Source organism: Erpetoichthys calabaricus, chromosome 4 (genome assembly GCF_900747795.2).
Source record: "Erpetoichthys calabaricus chromosome 4, fErpCal1.3, whole genome shotgun sequence".
NCBI lineage: Eukaryota > Metazoa > Chordata > Cladistia > Polypteriformes > Polypteridae > Erpetoichthys > Erpetoichthys calabaricus.
This window is the reverse complement of record NC_041397.2, coordinates 244,883,297-244,904,592: the sequence shown is the minus strand read 5'-3', so window position 1 is coordinate 244,904,592 and position 21,296 is coordinate 244,883,297. Positions and strand designations below refer to the sequence as shown.

At 39.7% G+C, this 21,296-nt stretch overlaps 1 protein-coding gene across 1 annotated transcript in view; it reads left to right on the top strand.

Moving 5' to 3' along the window:
* The window catches only part of LOC114650728 (interferon-induced GTP-binding protein Mx-like), a 74,352-nt gene that overhangs the window by 21,198 nt on the left and 31,858 nt on the right, over positions 1-21,296 (top strand). Inside the window, 5 exon segments of the mRNA XM_028800537.2 lie at positions 1,707-1,908; positions 5,336-5,473; positions 8,228-8,382; positions 12,664-12,802; positions 13,226-13,424. Of these exon segments, the coding sequence (XP_028656370.2) occupies positions 1,707-1,908; positions 5,336-5,473; positions 8,228-8,382; positions 12,664-12,802; positions 13,226-13,424 (833 nt within the window).

Below are 21,296 nucleotides of genomic sequence, written 5' to 3'. Positions count from 1 at the left end.
TGTTTCTTATCATGGAGTAAATGACCAGACACCACCAAAAATAAGACAACACTGTGCAACTGCTTTTACATTTTTTGTAGTTGTGACCAGAATATAAATAATGAACCTTTAAACAAACTTTAAAACATATGCTGACATAGTTGCACAAACATTAGCATTTATAATTTTATAGTGTATCAACAATGTTAGCGTAGAAATTATGTCAATTAAAATCAATCAGTAAACTGATTTAGCATGGTAGAAACTGTGCCAACTGTAACCTTTGCCTGCAGTCTTGCCCAGTAAAACCAGGATTGATGATGAAATAGACCAGTATGGTTGGATATTTTATTTCTTTGCATTTTGTATAGACCCGTTCTAGTATCTTTTCATTCTTTTATTACGTCTCTGCAAATAGAATTTAATAATAAAAAGACTAGTACTTTTCGTTTATAGTTGGCATCAGACTAAAAGAAGTTCCATATAGTTTTACTTGAGCTATTATATTAATATTTTCTTTTATTTATTTATTTTACACTGCTTACTGCCTCTCTTGTTGAGAATGTATGCAGCTTCTATTTGTGGACACCTCATTGTTCCCCTAAATAACTGTGACAGATATTACAAAACATCAAAATTTCCATCATTATACCTCTTTCTTTTGAACAGATATTTGAATGTTTGCTTGTTTTCACATTTATAAATAAGGTCTGAAAATCTAATCTTCTGCCATAATAATACAGTACGTAGACTAATATAACAGGACGTGCTAATTTGTCCATGCTCTTGAATCTTTAACCTTTGTGGCCTATCTGTGTAAAAAGAAGTAAAATAATGAGCAATGTATAGCATTTTATTGACTATCACCCAATGGGTATGGCTCCTGACCCTCAACACTCACCTCCAAAATTCTACATAAGAAAGATGGGAAGATATGCACCAAACAGAAAAGTTCAAATATATTTTGAGTCCATTGATTAGTGCAGCAGAAGTAGTTTTGCAAGAATTATACTTTTCATTGATTGCACCAAGAACTAGGGTGCTAGAAGAAGCTCCTAATTTACTGAGCAACAAATGTCCCCATAGTCATGAGTTCTAGGTAATGGCATAAAGTCTGAATTAATGCTTATGAACACAATAAGATGATGAACATACATGGATGAAATGAGGTTCCAGTGCAGATGGACCTGCTCTTAATGAGAAAGTAAAGAGCTTGATAATACATTATGTGAAGGCCTAGGAGTAGAACCACTTCTTCTATAGATTAATAGAATGTAGTGGAGGTATTTTAGGAATTTGGTGCAGATGCCCCCTAGGCGCCACCAGCATAAGTCACCTTAAACATTTCCCAAGGGGGGACACCCAAGACATATTGAAGAAATGATATACCTCCCAACTGGCCATAAAATGTTTGGAAATTCCTAGAAGGTGTGGGAGACTATTGCAGTGGTCTAGGCCAGAAAACTACAGTAACTCATACCAGGACAAGTGGCAGAAGAGTGAGTGTGAGACTAATATGGCAAGGTTTGCTGTATATTTGCATTACAAAATGGAATCCAAGCCTTCAACAAGAAATATTCATATTACAACAAATTGAGCTAGAGTTTCATATCTTTTTTATTTTCAGAACTTCTTGCAATAAAAATGAACAATTAAACATTAATATATACATCATATCTCTGCATTGCAAAAATGTCATTAAAAAAATAAATGTCTTCTTAATATAGATAAACAACAACATGAAGAACACCTTATTCAGTCAGTATGAATTAAAAATCCGTCCCTATATTGATCTCATTGACTCTCTGCGAGCACTGGGTGTTGACCAAGACCTGACTCTACCATCTATTGCTGTGATTGGAGATCAGAGTTCTGGGAAAAGTTCTGTTCTTGAAGCCTTGTCTGGTGTGTCACTGCCACGAGGATCTGGTAAGAGAATGTTTTACAGAAACTAGTCTGTTTAGAATGATCAGATATATGAAACAAACAGTGTTTGAAAAAAATAAAGAGTAAATCTTGACTTTCAAATGAAGAAAAAATAAAAAAAAATAAATGGAGTATCTCTGTACTAGGTGGTATGATTATAAAAGTAACTTTCTGCATTTTTACAAAGGTGTGCAACTAACTCCACAGTGTAATTCTAAATTAAAGATGAAACTGGAATTCAAATCAATGTAAAAATTAGATGGAACTGAAATCAGTACCTTTTGTACTTTGTATTCTGTTCTTTCACAGCTTCACTTTTTTCAAAATAAATGTACTTCTTTACTCTTGTGAAGTAACTTATACAATATAATCACTAATACTGAGCTAATTCTGTTTCCCCTCTGGCTTTTCTCAACAGGTTCTTTTTTTGTTTGTCATGTCATGTCGCTTCCTCACCACCCCACATATGATTGCTATATGAAAACAAAACCTCTCACCCTCTGGTCACTCTTCCTTTCATTTCCCTTGCCTGTGAGCCCAATTTACATCTGAAATATTGTGTGCAGTCCTGGTCACCACACTGCAAAAAAACATTAGCATTTTAAGCTGTGCAAAGGACAGCAACCAGGTTTATCCCAGAACTTAAGGACATGTTGTACTTGGACAGAATCGGAAACTTAAACATGTTTAGCCTCCAAAAGAGGAAAGTGCAAAGGATAAAGTAGATCCAGCATAGTTCATTCAGTTTAGTGGCGAATTACATACTCAAGGACGTCAGTAGATATTAAAGGGAAGTGTGTCTAAAACTGAAGCCATGAAGCACTTCTTTATGGAAAGAGTTGTAGGAATCTGAAACAAACTACCAAGACAACCAGTTGAAGCAGAATCCTTGATAACCTCTAATAAGAATCTGGATCAATGCTTCAAGAGGAGTTGTATTTACTGGTACTCGGCACTGTCACCTTTTGGGATTTCTCTGTAGAGTACCAGTACCTTTTATTAGAATGCCAGTGAGTACAGGCACCTACTATCAACAAGCTTCAAGTGGAAAAGAGGAACACGTGTTCTTTTATCAAATGTTACTTTCAACTGATGTGTGAAGCTTCATGGACCCACATCCCCACACTCTTCAATTGAATGTTATTCTACATCATAAACAGAGTACTGGCAGTAATTTGGTTCTACTTCAAGCTTTGGTCTGGGTGAAATATTGGGATATCTTAGCTATAAGCTCAACAGACAAGCTTGTCAGACTGAATGGTCTCCTGTTGTTGTCAGATTTCTTATATTACAGTATGTTCTATGTCCTTATCTCAACTTTAGGCTCATTAGAAAACCGGCAGAGAGAAGACATAGGAAAGAGTCCCCTCATGCCCTGTTAAGTCCCTGAGTCTCTTAATCCTGAGTAGCATTTCAAAAGCCAGCCCTTCATGTTAATGTCCATGTTACATGCTTTATGTCAGTGTTTATCAGCCTTTAAGTATTTGCGACCCAAGTTTTCATAACAGTTTTAATCGCGCCCCCCTAACATTTTTTTGAAAGGAGCCCACTAATACCAATTTGTTCTTTTTTAATTAATGATATATCATAGATGCATATTTTATTATACCTACTTAACTTTTATCGACATTTATCTAACTCTATATTTATTTTTCTAGTATCCGAATGTAGTTTAAGGTAATTTGTTTTGGTTTCAATAGATGTATTTTTCATATTTCCGATTCTTGTTTTCTTTTTTTCACATCTTCGCGCCCCTTTTTTGTTACTTTGAGAACCGCTGCTCTACATGCTGAAGAAGCGTTCCTCCCAGGATTCAGCAATCTTTTTCTCTCATGTGCCACAACCTTGTATCACTCTTTGCCCCCACTGAAAAGTTCTCTGTAGTCCCCAGTATGTGTGTGTCTGTCTTTTTATGTGACTTCATTTTGGTGGCTTTTTCGAAAACCCATGACATATTTAAAGTACAATGATAACTGCATTGCAGATTTATTTCTTTTTGGATAGAATTGGAAGAAATCCTAAATATAACTTTAATATTGGCATATTTTGTATATGTAGTGCTAAATGTGTCTAATTCAAAGCATCCATCCATCCATCCATCCATTTTCTAACTTGCTTATCTGTTTCAGCATTGTAGAGGGTTGGTGGTGAGCTTGTTGAAAGAGCTTTGGGCAGAACCAGCCCTGGATGGGGCACCAGTCCACTGAAGGGCAAACGCACACACACAGACTCCAAACCCAATCTGTAAATCATTAGGATGTGGTTGGGGAATTGGAGTACCAGGATTAAAAAAAAACAAGCAGACAGGGAAAGAATAAGCAAACTCCACACAGATGGATGCCTGGGTGGGCAGGGATTTAAACACAGGGCTTTAGAAATAGCAGCACAAGTCCATGTCCCACTGTGCTGCCAGATCTTCTCCTTGTGTCTATGTTGATTTTTGTTCTCTAGGTACTGTGGTTTTCTTCTCATCATATTATGCTGTATTATACATAAGTGTGGGTGTGTGTATTTGCCCTGCGACAGACTGTTTCTCTATCCTCAGCTGGTTCCTGCCTTCTTCACAGGGCTGCAAATTAGGCTTGACCCTTAAACCAGATTAAATGAATTTGAAAATTGAGGGATGGGTAATTTAATCACTATAGTTAAGTTCTACTACCATTAAAAACTAAGACAGTGAGGTCAAAAATGTTTAGTGAGTCTTTCCTGGTATCATAATACTACTTTCAAACCTTCCCAAAGCATTTCAGGGTCATACCCGGGCAGTGCCATTTGAAAAGCAGTATCCACAGACAGAGTCAACTCGGCCACACACAGAGAGACACTTTCAAATCACCACATTTACAAAACAGGTCTTTTGCGATTAAGGAGGTAAATGAGGGTATCCAGGGAAAACCTACACAGACAAGTGAAGAACTTTGTGCAAACACAACCTAAACAACAGCCAGACACAGGCTTCAAACTAAAGTTAGGCAGCAGCTTCACCCACTGAATCACCATGCTGCCCGTTAACATAATGATTTGGATAAGGTTTGGGTTGTGAAAAATGTAAAATAATTGAATTTTCTTATTTTCTGGTGAAAAATAGACATTTAATTTTACTTTATAATACACCTTTTATTGGCTAACTAAAAAGATTACAATATGCAAGCTTTCGAGGCAACTCAGGCCCCTTCTTCATGCAAGATTGCATATTGCAATCTTTTTAGTTAGCCAATAAAACGTGTCATTTTGCTTGAGTTCTCACTACATTCATAATGGCTAACACAGTACAACACCCTAGTACTACACACATTATAATACACTATAAACAGTATTCTGTAACACCCTTCTGCATATAATACTAGAACTTTGTATTGTATATTTCAATATACATAGTGTCTGTCTTTTTATCTACATACTTAAAAATTAAAAATGGGTTTTACTACAGGAATTGTAACACGATGTCCGCTTGAACTAAAAATGAAGAAAACAAAAGAATGGCAACCATGGAAAGGGAAACTCAAGTACAAAGATATCGAAATAGACCTACGCGATCCTTCTTTTGTAGAACAAGAAATTTCAAAAGGTAAGCAAATTAAATAAATGTAGTCAGTGAGTTATATTATTATCAATTATATTATATTTGCTGTCTTTAGACAGATCACACATAGCTTTGTGTCATATGAAGTGTATTTGTAGAAAATGCATGACAGTAATAGTAAACAGAAATCTGCACATTATTAATTTCCTTCAGCTTTATTTAATGGTGTACTAATTTATTTTGGAATGCTCTGATAAAGAAAAATGTTTGGAAGAATATTAATTTTTAATAATATTATTTCCCCTAGCTAATACAGTGCACAGTTAGTTAAAGGTATGACCAATAGATGAGATGTTCTTTCACAAATTCTATCAAGTGGTTAAAGTTAAATTTAAATAGCTCTTTCAGTCTTGGGATAACTTTTATTACATGGTATGTGAAATTCTGTGAGACACTAAAGAAGATTTCATTAAATTTTCACCGACATGCAGGGCTATTTACATGGAATGGTATGCTCTTAGTCTAAAATTTTAAATTAATCCAATAAATTTAGTACATGTGTCTGTAATATAAAACACTATGACATCTGCATAAAGAGGTCATTTTTGAATCCTCCTACAATTAAAGTTGCCTCAACAATTTTACAGTTTACAAGGAATCATAAACTCATAGATGTGTCTACATTTACAGTATATCAAGACAAGATGTCTTCTTCTTTTTGTGTAACATAGTGAATGAATTAACTATGTTGTTGTTGATGATATCACCATTGTTGTTTCTGACCATGCTCTAGTCACTGTGGAACTCAAAATGTCAAACACTACTATGTCAGTTGGCAAGTGGTGACTTTAACTATTGTTAATAGCTGAAGACTTTATTACATTTGTTTTTAAACACATTGTTTTCTTTGTTGCAACCAATATATCTCTGAAGATGTGTGCCAGAACTTCCTGGGAAATAAGTTGCTGCAGAATGTCAACACAACATTCCTTGCGACGTTCTTTTTGCTCTGGTGTGAGAACCCTTGGGACTATCTTTGCACAACTTTTAAACTTAGCATTTTTTCGGCACACTACAGAAAACACAACCAAACTAAATGGCGACTCACAATCAACTGAACGTCATAGAGTGTTGCTGCTTGTCATGCAGGTTCAGACATGTTCAAGGTCACTACGCATGCAGTTATAACCGGTTCTGACTGCTTTGTTTACTGGGTGGAATCACAGTCTTGTTATTTAATAGACACATCTCATAAATACCTTATCTGAATGGACAAATAATCTCCTACAATTACACACAAATATATTGAAAAGAAGAAAACCGAAACAATTGGTTAGTCCCAGCTCCAAAAATCAGTGTTGATGTGTATCAGGATAAATGGTATGCTCCCACCTATTTATCTGAATTGTGTGTTATGCACTACCCATCCAGAGAGCTTAGATCTACCAATCAGTTGTCTCTTATGGTCCCTCGTACTAAGTGTGAACCTAAGGGGGACAGGGCTTTAGCAGCTGTTGCACCTCTTCTGTGTGATTCTTTACCCAATCACATTGAGGAGTCGCCTTCAATTGAACCTTTTAAAGTGAGATTGAAGGCTCATTTCTATGCTCTAGCCTTCTGTCATACTAATAGTTCCTTCCTCTTAGTCATTTGTTTTGTTTCAATTTACTGCTGGTTGCATTGTATTTTATTATATTTTATTCTGTTTATTTATTTTTATTGTATAGTTTATTTTAAAGCACCTTATCTACATCATTACTGATGTTGTTTTAAATGCGCTCTATAAATTGACATTGGCATTAATACAGAAGTCAAAAACCATGTAAATATTGTAAATAAAGGCAAAATTAAAAATTAGAATGAACAGGCTCAGCAGCTCTAATATTAATAATATAACAACACATTCTCATGCCCACTTTATTAAATTGTGGGTCAAGCAGGGTAAGACCATCCCAGACAGGCAGCCAGACCATCAAAGAGCCCATTCACACACTTACTCAGTCATACTGGAGCCAATGTAGGATTGCCAGTTAACCAAATGTGGCCATATTTGGGATGTGGGGCAACACAGAAGTGCCCGGAGTAAAATGCACATAGACATGAGGAGGATGTGCACCAAATTAAACTTATGCAACACATAATTCAGCTCTTTTAATATTGTTGTTGTTTCCCTTATTCACCTAAACCCAGTCAGGTTTACTTTTACACATTAATTCAGGTATCACAAAATGTAATTTATCCCTGAAATTATATGTCCACACAAAATCTACTTGTTAAAGTTAAGAGGCACAAAAATTAAAACTAAATCTAAATAAGATATTTATACATATATGTTTAGTTTGGTACTCCTGTAGCTAAACTCAATTACTTTAGATATGTAGTAAATGTTTATTGATGTTTTTTGCTCTTTATATTTTGAAGGACATTGACATCACAATCGATTCACTTATAACAGATTTGTTATTTTATGTTTTGATGCAATAAAATGTAAACAAAACATAACCTGTTAGTATATTGTTTCATGATAAGGAAAACTCATTTTATTTTAATATAAAGATTGATAACAGATTCCACTTAAATATTTAAGAAACAAAAGTAAACAATTTTTGGGTAACAGCTATCTTTGAATACATCTGTTTTACTCAAATATTACATTGCATTACCCATAGTCTTCATCATTGGAGGCACATTTTAAAATCAGTTTATGGAAATGCATTCTCTTATTTATGAGATTTTTTTTTGCTGTTGTAAATTAGTTTTAATTTGAAATTCAATATTTCATATCAATTTTTTTTTCAGCTCAAAATGTTATTACCGGCTCTGCAGTAGGCATCAGTGAGGAATTAATAAGCCTCAATGTTGAATCCCCTGAAGTTCCCAATCTTACCCTTATTGACCTTCCAGGAATTGCTAGAGTGGCTGTTGGCAACCAACCAAAAGACATTGGAGAACAGGTAACATTTAGCCAAAGATTCATTCACCCACCCGTCTTTTCCCTTAGCTGCTTTTTCGAGTACAGAATTGTGGGAGCCAGAGCCTATCCCATCTGCACAAAAAAACGAGCACTTGACACATTGTGAACTCCACACTCACTAATTTAGCATCCTTAATTACCTAACAGCATGCAATCTTTGGAGGAAACCAGAGATCCAGGAAAACTACAAGCAGACGGTAACCCAGCTGCAGTCCTAATGTTAGCTGTTGTACTACCCACGAACTTTTTTGATAGATTACTCATTTAAAAAAACAAAACAAAAAAACAATATAACTACAATACTTATTTGTATACCACATTTTCATATAATGGATGTAGCTCAAAGTGCTTTGCAAGATGTCAAAGAAGTAGTTACAAGCAAAGAAAATCTAAATAAAATTAGATAAGAAAAATAATGCATAAATAGTATACAAAAAATAAATAGTGCACACTTACATAAGATAGATGTGCAATTAAGAGAAATACAGTCCCTAAATATAGAATTGGTTTTTAAGTCTCTAAATGACAGTCTGATGATAAGGCCAGTGTATCCAGCAGGGGGAGTTAGCTGGAATGAGTTCTTGTGTGATTAGATAGATAGATAGATAGATAGATAGATAGATAGATAGATAGATAGATAGATAGATAGATAGATAGATAGATAGATAGATAGATAGATAGATAGATAGATAGATAGATAGATACTTTATTAATCCCAAGGGGAAATTCACATACTCCAGCAGCACCTTAATGATACAAAAAACAATATTAAATTAAAGATTGATAATAATGCAGGTAAAAACAGACAATAATGTTAACGTTTACCCCCACGCGTGGAATTGAAGAGTCGCATAGTTTGGGGGAGGAACGATCTCCTCAGTCTGTGAGTGGAGCAGGACAGCGACAGCAGTCTGTCGCTGAAGCTGCTCCTCTGTCTAGAGATGACACGGTTTAGTAGATGCAGTGGATTCTCCATAATTGATAGGAGCCTGCTGAGTGCCCGTCACTCTGCCACAGATGTCAGACTGTCCAGCTCCATGCCAACAATAGAGCCTGCCTTCCTCACCAGTTTGTCCAGGCGTGAGGCGTCTTTCTTCTTAATGCTGCCTCCCCAGCACACCACCGCGTAGAAGAGGGCGCTCGCCACAACCATCTGATGGAACATCTGCAGCATCTTATTGCAGATGTTGAAGGACGCCAGCCTTCTAAGGAAGTATAACCGGCTCTGTCCTTTCTTACACAGAGCATCAGTATTGGCAATCCAGTCTAATTTATCATCCACAATTATGGAGTGCTACATAACCCGAATCTATATAGATATGATATTAAAAGGCGATACCCCTCCCTTAGTGATACAGCGGTAAGAAATCACATAGGAGAAATAACTTGGCTTTCTTTAATGACAGCTTACGCTGCATTACAGACGAAGGAAGCCAATTTCAAGAACCCTGTTCAAGAGTGGGGGCCCGATGTATAGAGTCTGCCATTTTCATCGCTGCGTTGGAAGCATTTTCAGGATTTTCGGCTTCAAAGGTGTGCCGAGCAATGTTCCAAGGCTTTATACTCTTTCTTCATGTGCAGCCCCCCACTTAGGTGAATAATACAATTCCAAACGAGGCAAAGAGGATACAATTTCATGCTGACTCTGACAGACGAAAAAATAGTGCAGGTTTCCTCAGCTGTCCTTATCTGTCTTGTCTTATGCTGTGCCTAGCAGCTCTAAATGATGAGCCCCTGTGTGTCAGTTCTGCATGTGAGTAGAAAGAAAAGTAGATTTATAAAATATATTTGCACAGAGCACAGTGAAATATTAAACTTATACACTTATTACAGTCAGTTACCCAAGGTGGACGGAAAAAAATAAAAAAACACTCCAGTTAGAATTGCATAATTGTATATTGTAATAACCCCATTTGTTATCATGTGATATCATTTAAGCACATGGACATTAAGAGGGTACATGACTGAAGTCTATTAAATTATGAACGGAATTAGTACATTAGATACCAGTTGTTATTTTCGAATACATTCTTCAACAAGAACACATGAACAAAGTGGGAAACTTGTTAAGGGCAGATTTAACACAAATGTTAGAAAGTTTTTCTTCACACACAGAACCATAGACACATGGAATAAATTACTAAGTAGTGTGGTGGAGAGTAGAAACACTTTAGGAATCTTCAAATCTCAACTTCTTGTTATCTTGGACAATCTTAATGAAGAGGAAGGACAAACTCATTGGGATGAATGGCCTGTTCTCATCACAACTTTTGGAATGTTCTAATTATCACAGGTCAACAATTAATTAATGGACATATACCTTGTTTTACTGACTGTTTAAACAAATCTGTGTCTTCATGTGTATGTATTATGTAGTTACACTAGTAATTTGTAAAGTTTTTATCTGCATTTTACTTGTGAACTTGTCACAGCTATCTGTACCTGCACTGTAATGAGCACTATACAAAAATAACCTGAAGTTATAGAGAACCCCAACTTCTGAAGGGGTGCTAAGGTTATCAGCAGATTTGCGTAGCAATGACACAGGTACATTTGTAAAATGAGGGAGAGATGGAATTAGGCCAACACCTACAGTATTTTCCACACCAAAACCCAAATATTACCAAAACACACCAGAAAAATGACAAAATAGATCAAGTTTATTAAGCAAAGACTATATATGTAATTATTTACAAACACAGCAAAGAAAGGTAATGACAAATATATAAAATGAATGCCATAAACAACTTATCTAATTGGTCTATACAGTCTCAAAAAAGTCTTTATTGTAAGTAATGGGTGTGGATCTTGACATTCAAACCGAATAGAAGGAAATATATGGTGGAATATTCCCTTTTAGTTTTTGCTTACTGGAAAAATGGATAATGAACAGAGTCCTACCACCAGAGTCCAGAAGGTATATGATCTTCTGAGGCACGTCTACTGTGGACAGGAATGGAAAAAAAATTTGGACATGAGCGTCAGTAGGCTTTGCGCCCTAATAACCGAGTTACCCGAACTATTCTATAACATTTCAGTAATTATTTACCACTCTGAAGATGATCTTTCTGATCATGAAATAGGTCATTACGAGAGCAATTGACAAGAAGAATTCCTAATTAATTGATGCATTACGGTATTTGAGGGTTCCTCTAGAGTGTGTCTTTCTCTTGCATAATTTGGCTCAAAAACTAATCAGCACATCTTCATCTCATAACAGACTTAAGCTTCAAGTTTGGTGTTTTTCCATCCAGCCGCTTTAGCTCTAGATCATCCTCAAGAAACTGTGACACACAGACACACACACACCCATCATCGAGATATCAATGTTTTTGGTGTCAGGTGACCCTAAAACGTCGAGATCCATCAAAAACTGGAGATCAAAATTTTTGAAGAATATAAAGCTTTCACACCTCCCCCATGGGTGATAGGTTATGGTAGGGGAAGGCACAAAGCAAAAAAGTACCCACCACCATTTCTGTATCCGATGGCTACAACGGAAGATCCTCCTCCACTGCACTAATACAGTTCATAAACAGCACTGGCCAGGGGCCCCAGGAGCATTGGGGCCCACAATGTTTCTGATGCCTATGTATGTTTCTGTTTTGTTTTGCTTCTACTTAAGACAGCCCTCTTCATAAAGGGTTTTTGTGTGCTGCCCGTGATGAAGTTGGCAGAAAATAAAAACTAAACTGTCCTGCCACATCCTCCTGTTCTCATTTTATATGTACAGTGCCTACAACTACACACTAAAATTCCCAGAAGCCCCTTCACAACCATGCACACCTGTTTAAAGACACAGATCCCAAATTTACAATGTATTTTTTTACTAGACTCCACAGCTTCACTGTTTGTTTGATTAGCTGTGCTAAACTGTCTCAGCATAAGTGTGTGAGTCACAAAATTAATTGCCTTTCCAGTAAATGTATTCCTAACTTGAACCCATTGCTGCTAGGGGCTTCTAATGCAAACTAGAACACAAATAAACAGTATATAGTGATATGCAGTGCCAGTGTCCTGTAAATTAAAATCAGTTTTGAATGGTTAGAATTATAATGAAGGATTGTGTGAATATGCATGAACAGTACAAATTAACCAGTGTACAGCTTGCTGTAAACTCAGATTCAGAGGCAATTCTAAACTTAGTGATAGGAACAAAGTGTGCATTTTTTCTGAATATGTAAGGTTATTTAAATTGTCATAAAATAAAGTATTTTTTTAAATTTTATTAATTAAATGCATGCACTATGTTTTCTTACAGATTAAACGTCTAATTCAGAAATTTATTAAAAAACAGGAAACAATTAACCTGGTTGTTGTGCCCAGTAACGTTGATATAGCAACTACAGAGGCTTTAAAAATGGCAAAGGAATTTGACCCGACAGGACAAAGAACCTTGGGTAAAACTGTTTTTCTTGTGTGTGTGTGCTCTATTTTTCTTTCATGTTTTCACGTGTTGTGATTATTTACTTGTTTAAATATTGTTTTGTTTACTTTTCTATTTTTTTATTAGTGTAATTGTGCAGTTTACAATACCAGGTCAAAGTATACAAAATAACAAAATTAACAATAAACTAAATTAGAGAAAAAAACCAACAAGACAATGGCTACCTGCCTACTTCACTTGGACTTTGCTGAGCAGGATTTTATACTTTTTCTAAGGATGAAGTATCTCAAGTGTCCGCTTTTACACCTCTGCTGTATATATACTCTCAATCTCACCTCCAGTATTCTTTTGTCCTTCATCACTCCTCTTCCCACTTCTTAATTTTTTCACCCTGTTAAAAATGAATAAAATATAACACTCAGGTAGTTTTCAACAGGCATTTTGACAAAACCTGATTTAGTAGATAAAGGAAATGAAGAAAATATTGTGGATATTGTTCGCAATCTTGTTATTGAGATGAAGAAAGGATACATGATTGTGAAGTGCCGCAGTCAGCAAGATATTAAGGAAAAACGTACCCTGGCTGAAGCAATCCAAAAGGAGTATGACTTTTTTGATGATCATCAATATTTTAGGTATGTATATACTGCATATTTTAATAAGATGATGCAAGTGTTTATTATTATCCATCCATCCATCCATCCATTGTCTCCTGCTTATCCGAAGTCGGGTCGTGGGGGCAGCAGCTTGAGCAGAGATGCCCAGACTTCCCTCTCCCCGGCCACTTCTTCTAGCTCTTCCGGGAGAATCCCAAGGCGTTCCCAGGCCAGTCGAGAGACATAGTCCCTCCAACGTGTCCTGGGTCTTCCCCGGGGCCTCCTCCCGGTTAGACGTGCCCGGAACACCTCACCAGGGAGGCGTCCAGGAGGCATCCTGATCAGATGCCCGAGCCACCTCATCTGACTCCTCTCGATGCGGAGGAGCAGCGGTTCTACTCTGAGCCCCTCCCGGATGACTGAGCTTCTCACCCTATCTTTAAGGGAAAGCTCAGACACCCTGCAGAGGAAACTCATTTCAGCCGCCTGTATTTGCGATCTCGTTCTTTCGGTCACTACCCATAGCTCATGACCATAGGTGAGGGTAGGAACATAGATCGACTGGTAAATTGAGAGCTTCGCCTTGCGGCTCAGCTCCTTTTTCACCACGACAGACCGATGCACAGCCCGCATTACTGCGGATGCCGCACCGATCCGCCTGTCGATCTCACGCTCCATTCTTCCCTCACTCGTGAACAAGACCCCGAGATACTTGAACTCCTCCACTTGGGGCAGGATCTCGCCACCAACCCTGAGAGGGCACTCCACCCTTTTCCAGCTGAGGACCATGATCTCAGATTTGGCGGTGCTGATTCTCATCCCAGCCGTTTCACACTCGGCTGCGAACCGATCCAGAGAGAGCTGAAGATCACGGCCTGATGAAGCAAACAGGACATCATCATCTGCAAAAAGCAGTGACCCAATCCTGAGCCTACCAAACCGGACCCTCTCAACGCCCTGGCTGCGCCTAGAAATTCTGTCCATAAAAGTTATGAACAGAATCGGTGACAAAGGGCAGCCCTGGCGGAGTCCAACTCTCACTGGAAACAGGTTCGACTTACTGCCGGCAATGCGGACCAGGCTCTGGCAACGATTATACAGGGACCGAACAGCCCTTATCAAGGGGGCCGGTACCCCATACTCTCGGAGTACCCCCCACAGGATTCCCCGAGGGACACGGTCGAATGCCTTTTCCAAGTCCACAAAACACATGTAGACTGGTTGGGCAAACTCCCATGCACCCTCCAGGACCCTGCTAAGGGTATAGAGCTGGTCCACTGTTCCGCAACCAGGACGAAAACCACACTGTTCCTCCTGAATCCGAGGCTCGACTATCCGACGGACCCTCCTCTCCAGGACCCCTGAATAGACTTTTCCAGGGAGGCTGAGGAGTGTGATCCCTCTGTAGTTGGAACACACCCTCCGATCCCCTTTCTTAAAGAGGGGGACCACCACCCCAGTCTGCCAATCCAGAGGCACTGTCCCTGATGTCCATGCGATGTTACAGAGGCGTGTCAACCAAGACAGTCCTACAACATCCAGAGCCTTGAGGAACTCCGGGCGTATCTCATCCACCCCCGGGGCCCTGCCACCAAGGAGTTTTTTGACCACCTCGGTGACCTCAGTCCCAGAGATGGGGGAGCCCACCTCTGAGTCCCCAGGCTCTGCTTCCTCATTAGAAGGCATGTTAATGGGATTGAGTAGGTCTTCGAAGTACTCCCCCCACCGACCCACAACGTCCCGAGTCGAGGTCAGCAGCGCACCATCCCCACCATATACAGTGTTGACACTGCACTGCTTCCCCTTCCTGAGACGCCGGATGGTGGACCAGAATCTCGTCGAAGCCGTCCGAAAGTCGTTCTCCATGGCCTCCCCAAACTCCTCCCACGCCCGAGTTTTTGCCTCAGCAACCACCAAAGCCGCATTCCGCTTGGCCTGTCGGTACCTATCAGCTGCCTCCAGGGTCCCACAGGACAAAAGGGACCGGTAGGACTCCTTCTTCAGCTTGACGGCATCCTTCACCGCCGGTGTCCACCAACGGTTCGGGGATTGCCGCCACGACAGGCACCGACCACCTTACGACCACAGCTCCGGTCAGCTGCCTCAACAATAGAGGCACGGAACATGGCCCATTCGGACTCAATGTCCCCCACCTCCCTCGGGATGTGGTCGAAGTTCTGCCGGAGGTGGGAGTTGAAGCTACTTCTGACAGGGGGCTCTGCGAGACGTTCCCAGCAGACCCTCACAACACGTTTGGGCCTACCACGCCTGACCGGCATCCTCCCCCACCATCGAAGCCAACTCACCACCAGGTGGTGATCAGTTGACAGCTCCGCCCCTCTCTTCACCCGAGTGTCCAAGACATGTGGCTGCAAGTCCGACGACACAACCACAAAGTCGATCATCGAACTGAGGCCTAGGGTGTCCTGGTGCCAAGTGCACATATGAACACCCCTATGCTTGAACCTGGTGTTCGTTATGGACAATCCGTGACGAGCACAGAAGTCCAATAACAAAACACCGCTCGGGTTCAGATCGGGGGGGCCATTCCTCCCAATCACGCCCTTCCAGGTCTCACTGTCATTGCCCACGTGAGCATTGAAGTCTCCTAGCAGAACGAGGGAATCCCCAGAAGGTATGCCCTCTAGCACCCCCTCCAGGGACTCCAAAAAGGGTGGGTACTCCGAACTGCTGTTCGGTGCATACGCACAAACAACAGTTAGGACCCGTCCCCCCACCCGAAGGCGAAGGGAGGCTACCCTCTCGTCCACCGGGGTAAACCCCAATGTATAGGCTCCAAGTCGGGGGGCAATAAGTATACCCACACCCGCTCGGTGCCTCTCACCGGGGGCAACTCCAGAGTGGTACAGAGTCCAGCCCCTCTCAAGGTGATTGGTTCCAGAGTCCAAGCTGTGCGTCGAGGTGAGTCCGACTATATCTAGCCGGAACCTCTCAACTTCGTGCACTAGCTCAGGCTCTTTCCCCTTCAGAGAGGTGACATTCCACGTCCCAAAAGCCAGCTTCTGTAGCCGAGGATCGGACCACCAAGGTCCCCCGCCTTCGGCCACCACCCAACTCACACTGCACCCGACCTCCTTGGCCCCTCCCATAGGTGGTGAGCCCATGGGAAGGGGGACCCACGTTGCCTCTTCGGGCTGTGCCCGGCCGAGCCCCATGGGTGCAGGCCCGGCCACCAGGCGCTCGCCATCGAGCCCCACCTCCGGGCCTGGCTCCAGAGTGGGGCCCCGGTGACCCGCGTCCGGGCAAGGGAAAACGCCGTCCAAAATTGTTTTCCATCATAGGAGGTTTGTTTAACCGCTCTTTGTCTCATCCCTCACCTAGGACCAGTTTGCCTTGGGTGGCCCTACCAGGGGCATAAATCCCCGGACAACAGAGCTCCTAAGATCATTGGGACACGCAAACCCCTCCACCACGATAAGGTGGCGGTTAAAGGAGGGGTGTTTATTATTATGCAATATATATTTTATTCTAGTATATACACTGTAGACCTATAAAACGTATTCATCCCCTTGGAAGTTTTTACATTTTATTATTGTACAATATTGAATCACAGTGTATTTCATTTGACTTTTTTGACACTGATCAGCAGAAAAAGTCACTTTAATGTCCAAGTGAAAACAGATCTTGGTAAAATGGTCTAAGCTAATACAAATACAAAACAGAAAATAATTCATTGCATAAGTACATTAATATGACACACCTAAGTCATTAGTGGTACAGCCAGTTGGTTTTAGAAGCCACACAATTCATTAAATGGAGGTCATCTGTTCATGGCAGTTTATATATATATATATATATATATACATACAGTAATCCCTCGTTACTTCGCGGTTCACTTTTCGCGGATTCACGACTTCGCGGATTTTATATGTAAGCACATTTAAATACATAACGTGGATTTTTCGCTGCTTCGCGGGTTTCTGCGGACAATGGGTCTTTTTACTTGCTTCCTCAGTTGGTTTGCCCAGTTGATTTCATACAAGAGATGCTATTGGTGGATGGCTGAGAAGCTACCCAATCAGAGCATGCAGTTAAGTTCCTGTGTGCTGCTGATTGGCTCAGCGACAGAGTGCTGCATTAACCAGGAAGTCTCATCTCACTCATTCATCATTAACGTGGTAATGCTTCAGGGGCCGTGTCCAAGCACCAACAGAAGATGCAAATGATTGCAGAAAAGGTAAAAGTTTTGGATATGTTGAAGGAAGGGAACAGCTACACCGCTGCAGGACATCGATTCTTTTTATTTAAAAAGGAGGAAAAGCATATAAGATCTACGGCTGCAGTGTCCTTTAACCAGGGAGCTAAACGAGTTGCAAGTGGACGTGATAAGGCAGTAGTCTGGATGGAATCTGCTTTAGGAATCTTTGCAACAAGGTCGACGACATCATGACCGCCTACAAGCTGCTACATGTACTTCGCTATACAGTAACTGTAAACTTATCTACCGATTTCATATTGCTTAGCAGTTGTCCCTGTTTTTAATAGAGTAAATGGTGGGTTGTAAACAATACAGGGAGGGTTTAAAAACATCCAAATACACGTTAAATAATTAAATAAATATAGTGTCCCTACTTCGCGGAAATTCAGTTATCGCGGTCGGCCTTGGAACCTATCTCCCGCGATAAGTGAGGGATTACTGTATATATATATATATATATATATATATATATATATATACTAATAAAAGGCAAAGCCCTCACTGACTCACTGACTGACTGATTGACTGACTGACTGACTGACTGACTCATCACTAATTCTGTAACTTCCCGTGTAGGTGGAAGGCTGAAATTTGGCAGGCTGATTCCTTACAGCTTACTTACAAAAGTTAGGCAGGTTTAATTTCGAAATTCAACGCGTAATGGTCATAACTGGAACCTCTTTTTTCACAATATACTGTAATGGACGGCAGCTCGATGGCCGTGGGAGGAGGAGTTGAGTGTCACGTCATCACGCCTCCCACGTAATCACGTGAAAAGACTGTGAACGCAGTAGGGACAAATGAAGGAGGAGCCACAAACAGCGAAGAACAAAAAATTCATTAAACAATTGAGAAGGGAGCGAGTGAAGCATACAAGCATGTTCATAAGGGAAACAAAGCACGGTGTAAAACGTAAGTTTAAATTAAGTTTATAGAAACGCTCCCGCTGCGGATTGCAATAACGTGAAAAGACTGTGAATGCAGTAGGGACAAATGAAGGAGGAGACGCAAACAGCGAAGAACAAAAAATCCATTAAACAATTGAGAAGGGAGCGAGTGAAGCATACAAGCATGTTCATAAGGGAAACAAAGCACGGTGTAAAACGTAAGTTTAAATTAAGTTTATAGAAACGCTCCCGCTGCGGATTGCAATAACATATTCGCGAGATAAAAGTTTAATGAGAAGACACGAGGTATAAACGAACCACACGCCGTAGCGCAATGTTAGGGGCAACAGTTTCAACCATTCTATGATCTGCCTCTCGCAACTGAAAGACGGCACATGGCGGATGTTAGCCCACTTGCTGACCGCAACGTTAGGGGCTTCAACTCTGGCACTGACGATATTCGATTCTCGAGAGGGGATGCAGTGAGTGTGAATGCCTGATGAGCCCAGAATTAAGGAGAAATACGTGTCGCATACTCTTTGCATTATTTGAAAGTAAACTATTAAAACCATTCTATGATCAGCTTCTGGGAACAGAAAGAGGGCACGTGGCGCATGTAAGGCGACTTCCTGACCAACCACAAGCGTAACCTGGCAGGTAACCATCCATACAGTCAGATTGTGATTCAGTAAACGAATGCCATGAATTTAATTACCACGATCTACATACTGTCAAATAAACGAAACACACGCCGTAGCGGGACAGCTGTGAAAAGCGAGGTTCACAAAAAAACAGATCCTTAACAAATTGTTATTGGTATATTTTCGATCCGTTTAAAAAGGTTTTACTTTCTTCTTAAAAAATTAAAAGCAGTACTTCGCCGCAACGAAGCGAGAGAATTTGGCTATATATATCTGCTTCTCACAATTAAAAGAGGGCACGTGGCTGATTTTAGACGACTTCATGACCAAACATAAGTGTTACCTGCCAGGTAGGGTTACCACTTTTAATACAAAAAAATAAGGGACGCATACTGCAGCGGGTGCCACATCCCAGTGCCAACACTTTGCAGACTCTACTTAAAAGACCCGCCCTCCTCACTGGACAGTTAAAAAGACCAATCAAACTAACGATGACGTCAAGTATTACCCAATCAAAAGTAGGAAAGGAGGCATCTTCATAAAATGCGTGTGGGATGATTTGCATGAGACGCTGCTTTAAAAAAAATGATAAAAAAAATACGGGACAAATTCCGTCCCGTATTGATTCAAAACAAAATTTCATTCTCAAATACGGGACGATTCCGTATTTTAAAGGACGGGTAGCAACCCTACAGTGCCAGGTAACCACCCATACAATCGGACTGTGATTCAGACTAGGAATGCAATGAATGTAATTACCCCGATCTACATACAAGGCAAAAGTCTTGCAACATTCAAAGATGATGGCTTGGGATAAGTACACCATAGAACATAAAAGAGCTTATGAAGCCTTGAACCGAAAAAAGCAAGATCTCAGAGATCGTAAAAAAATAAATAGGAGGTAATGTCGTTTTACTTGCTGTAGATTTTAGTCAAACATTACCAGTTATTTCACGAGGGAGACCAGCAGATGAACTCAACGCGTGTTTAAAATCCACGCTTCTCCCACGCTCTGTTATATGTCGCGTGTTCTTAGGTAGGTGCACCAAAAAATGTATACATTTAAGCATGTAATGAGCAAACAAAAAATGAGGTATACCCGAAGGCACTGCAGTAGTACTTAATGTAACTTTACTTCTTAAATGTTAATGTTTTACTGTTTAATAATTTATACGCTTCTTATATGTTGTTCAAATTCTTTTATCAAAATACCAGTGACAGCGCAATGCACGATAACGTGGAGTGAATACACCATACGCATCCGCCCACGGCCGCCCTGGTGTGCGCAGATAGGAGTTGATTCTACAATAAAATAAAATAAAGATAAAAACCCAGGATTGTTTCCTGCCTTGTACCCTGTGTTGGCTGGGATTGGCTCCAGCAGACCCCCGTGACCCTGTGTTCGGATTCAGCGGGTTGGAAAATGGATGGATGGATGGATAAAAAGAGTAATACAATCATCACCCATAAAGCGGATAGTAGACGTGACGTTCTATATGTGTACCAGATTTCAAGTCAATAGGTGAAACGGTTTGCGAGCTACAGGTGATTTAAAATCCTGGACAGACAAACGAATAGCCACGGTAGCACATTACAGAAGAAGATTTTACTGTTTAATAATTTATATTTATATGAAATGTGCTTCTTGTATATTACTTCATATTCTCATATGATAATGATGTTAATGTTGTTTATATTGATTTCTATGTTATTGAAACTGCATGTATGTGTGTATATGTATGTATATATATATATATATATATATATATATATATATATATATATATATATTATATATATATATATATATATATATATATACTAGCAAAATACCCGCGCTTCGCAGCGGAGAAGTAGTGTGTTAAAGAGGTTATGAAAAAGTAAAGGAAACATTTTAAAAATAACGTAACATGATTGTCAATGTAATTGTGTTGTCATTGTTATGAGTGTTGCTGTCATATATATATACATATACACATACACATATATTATAACACACTACTTCTCCGCTGGGAAGCGCGGGTATTTTGATATATATATATATATATATATATATATATATATATATATATATATATATATATATATATATATATATTCTCTTCCATTCATATACAGATATATATTATATATATACACACACATATATATATACACATACAGA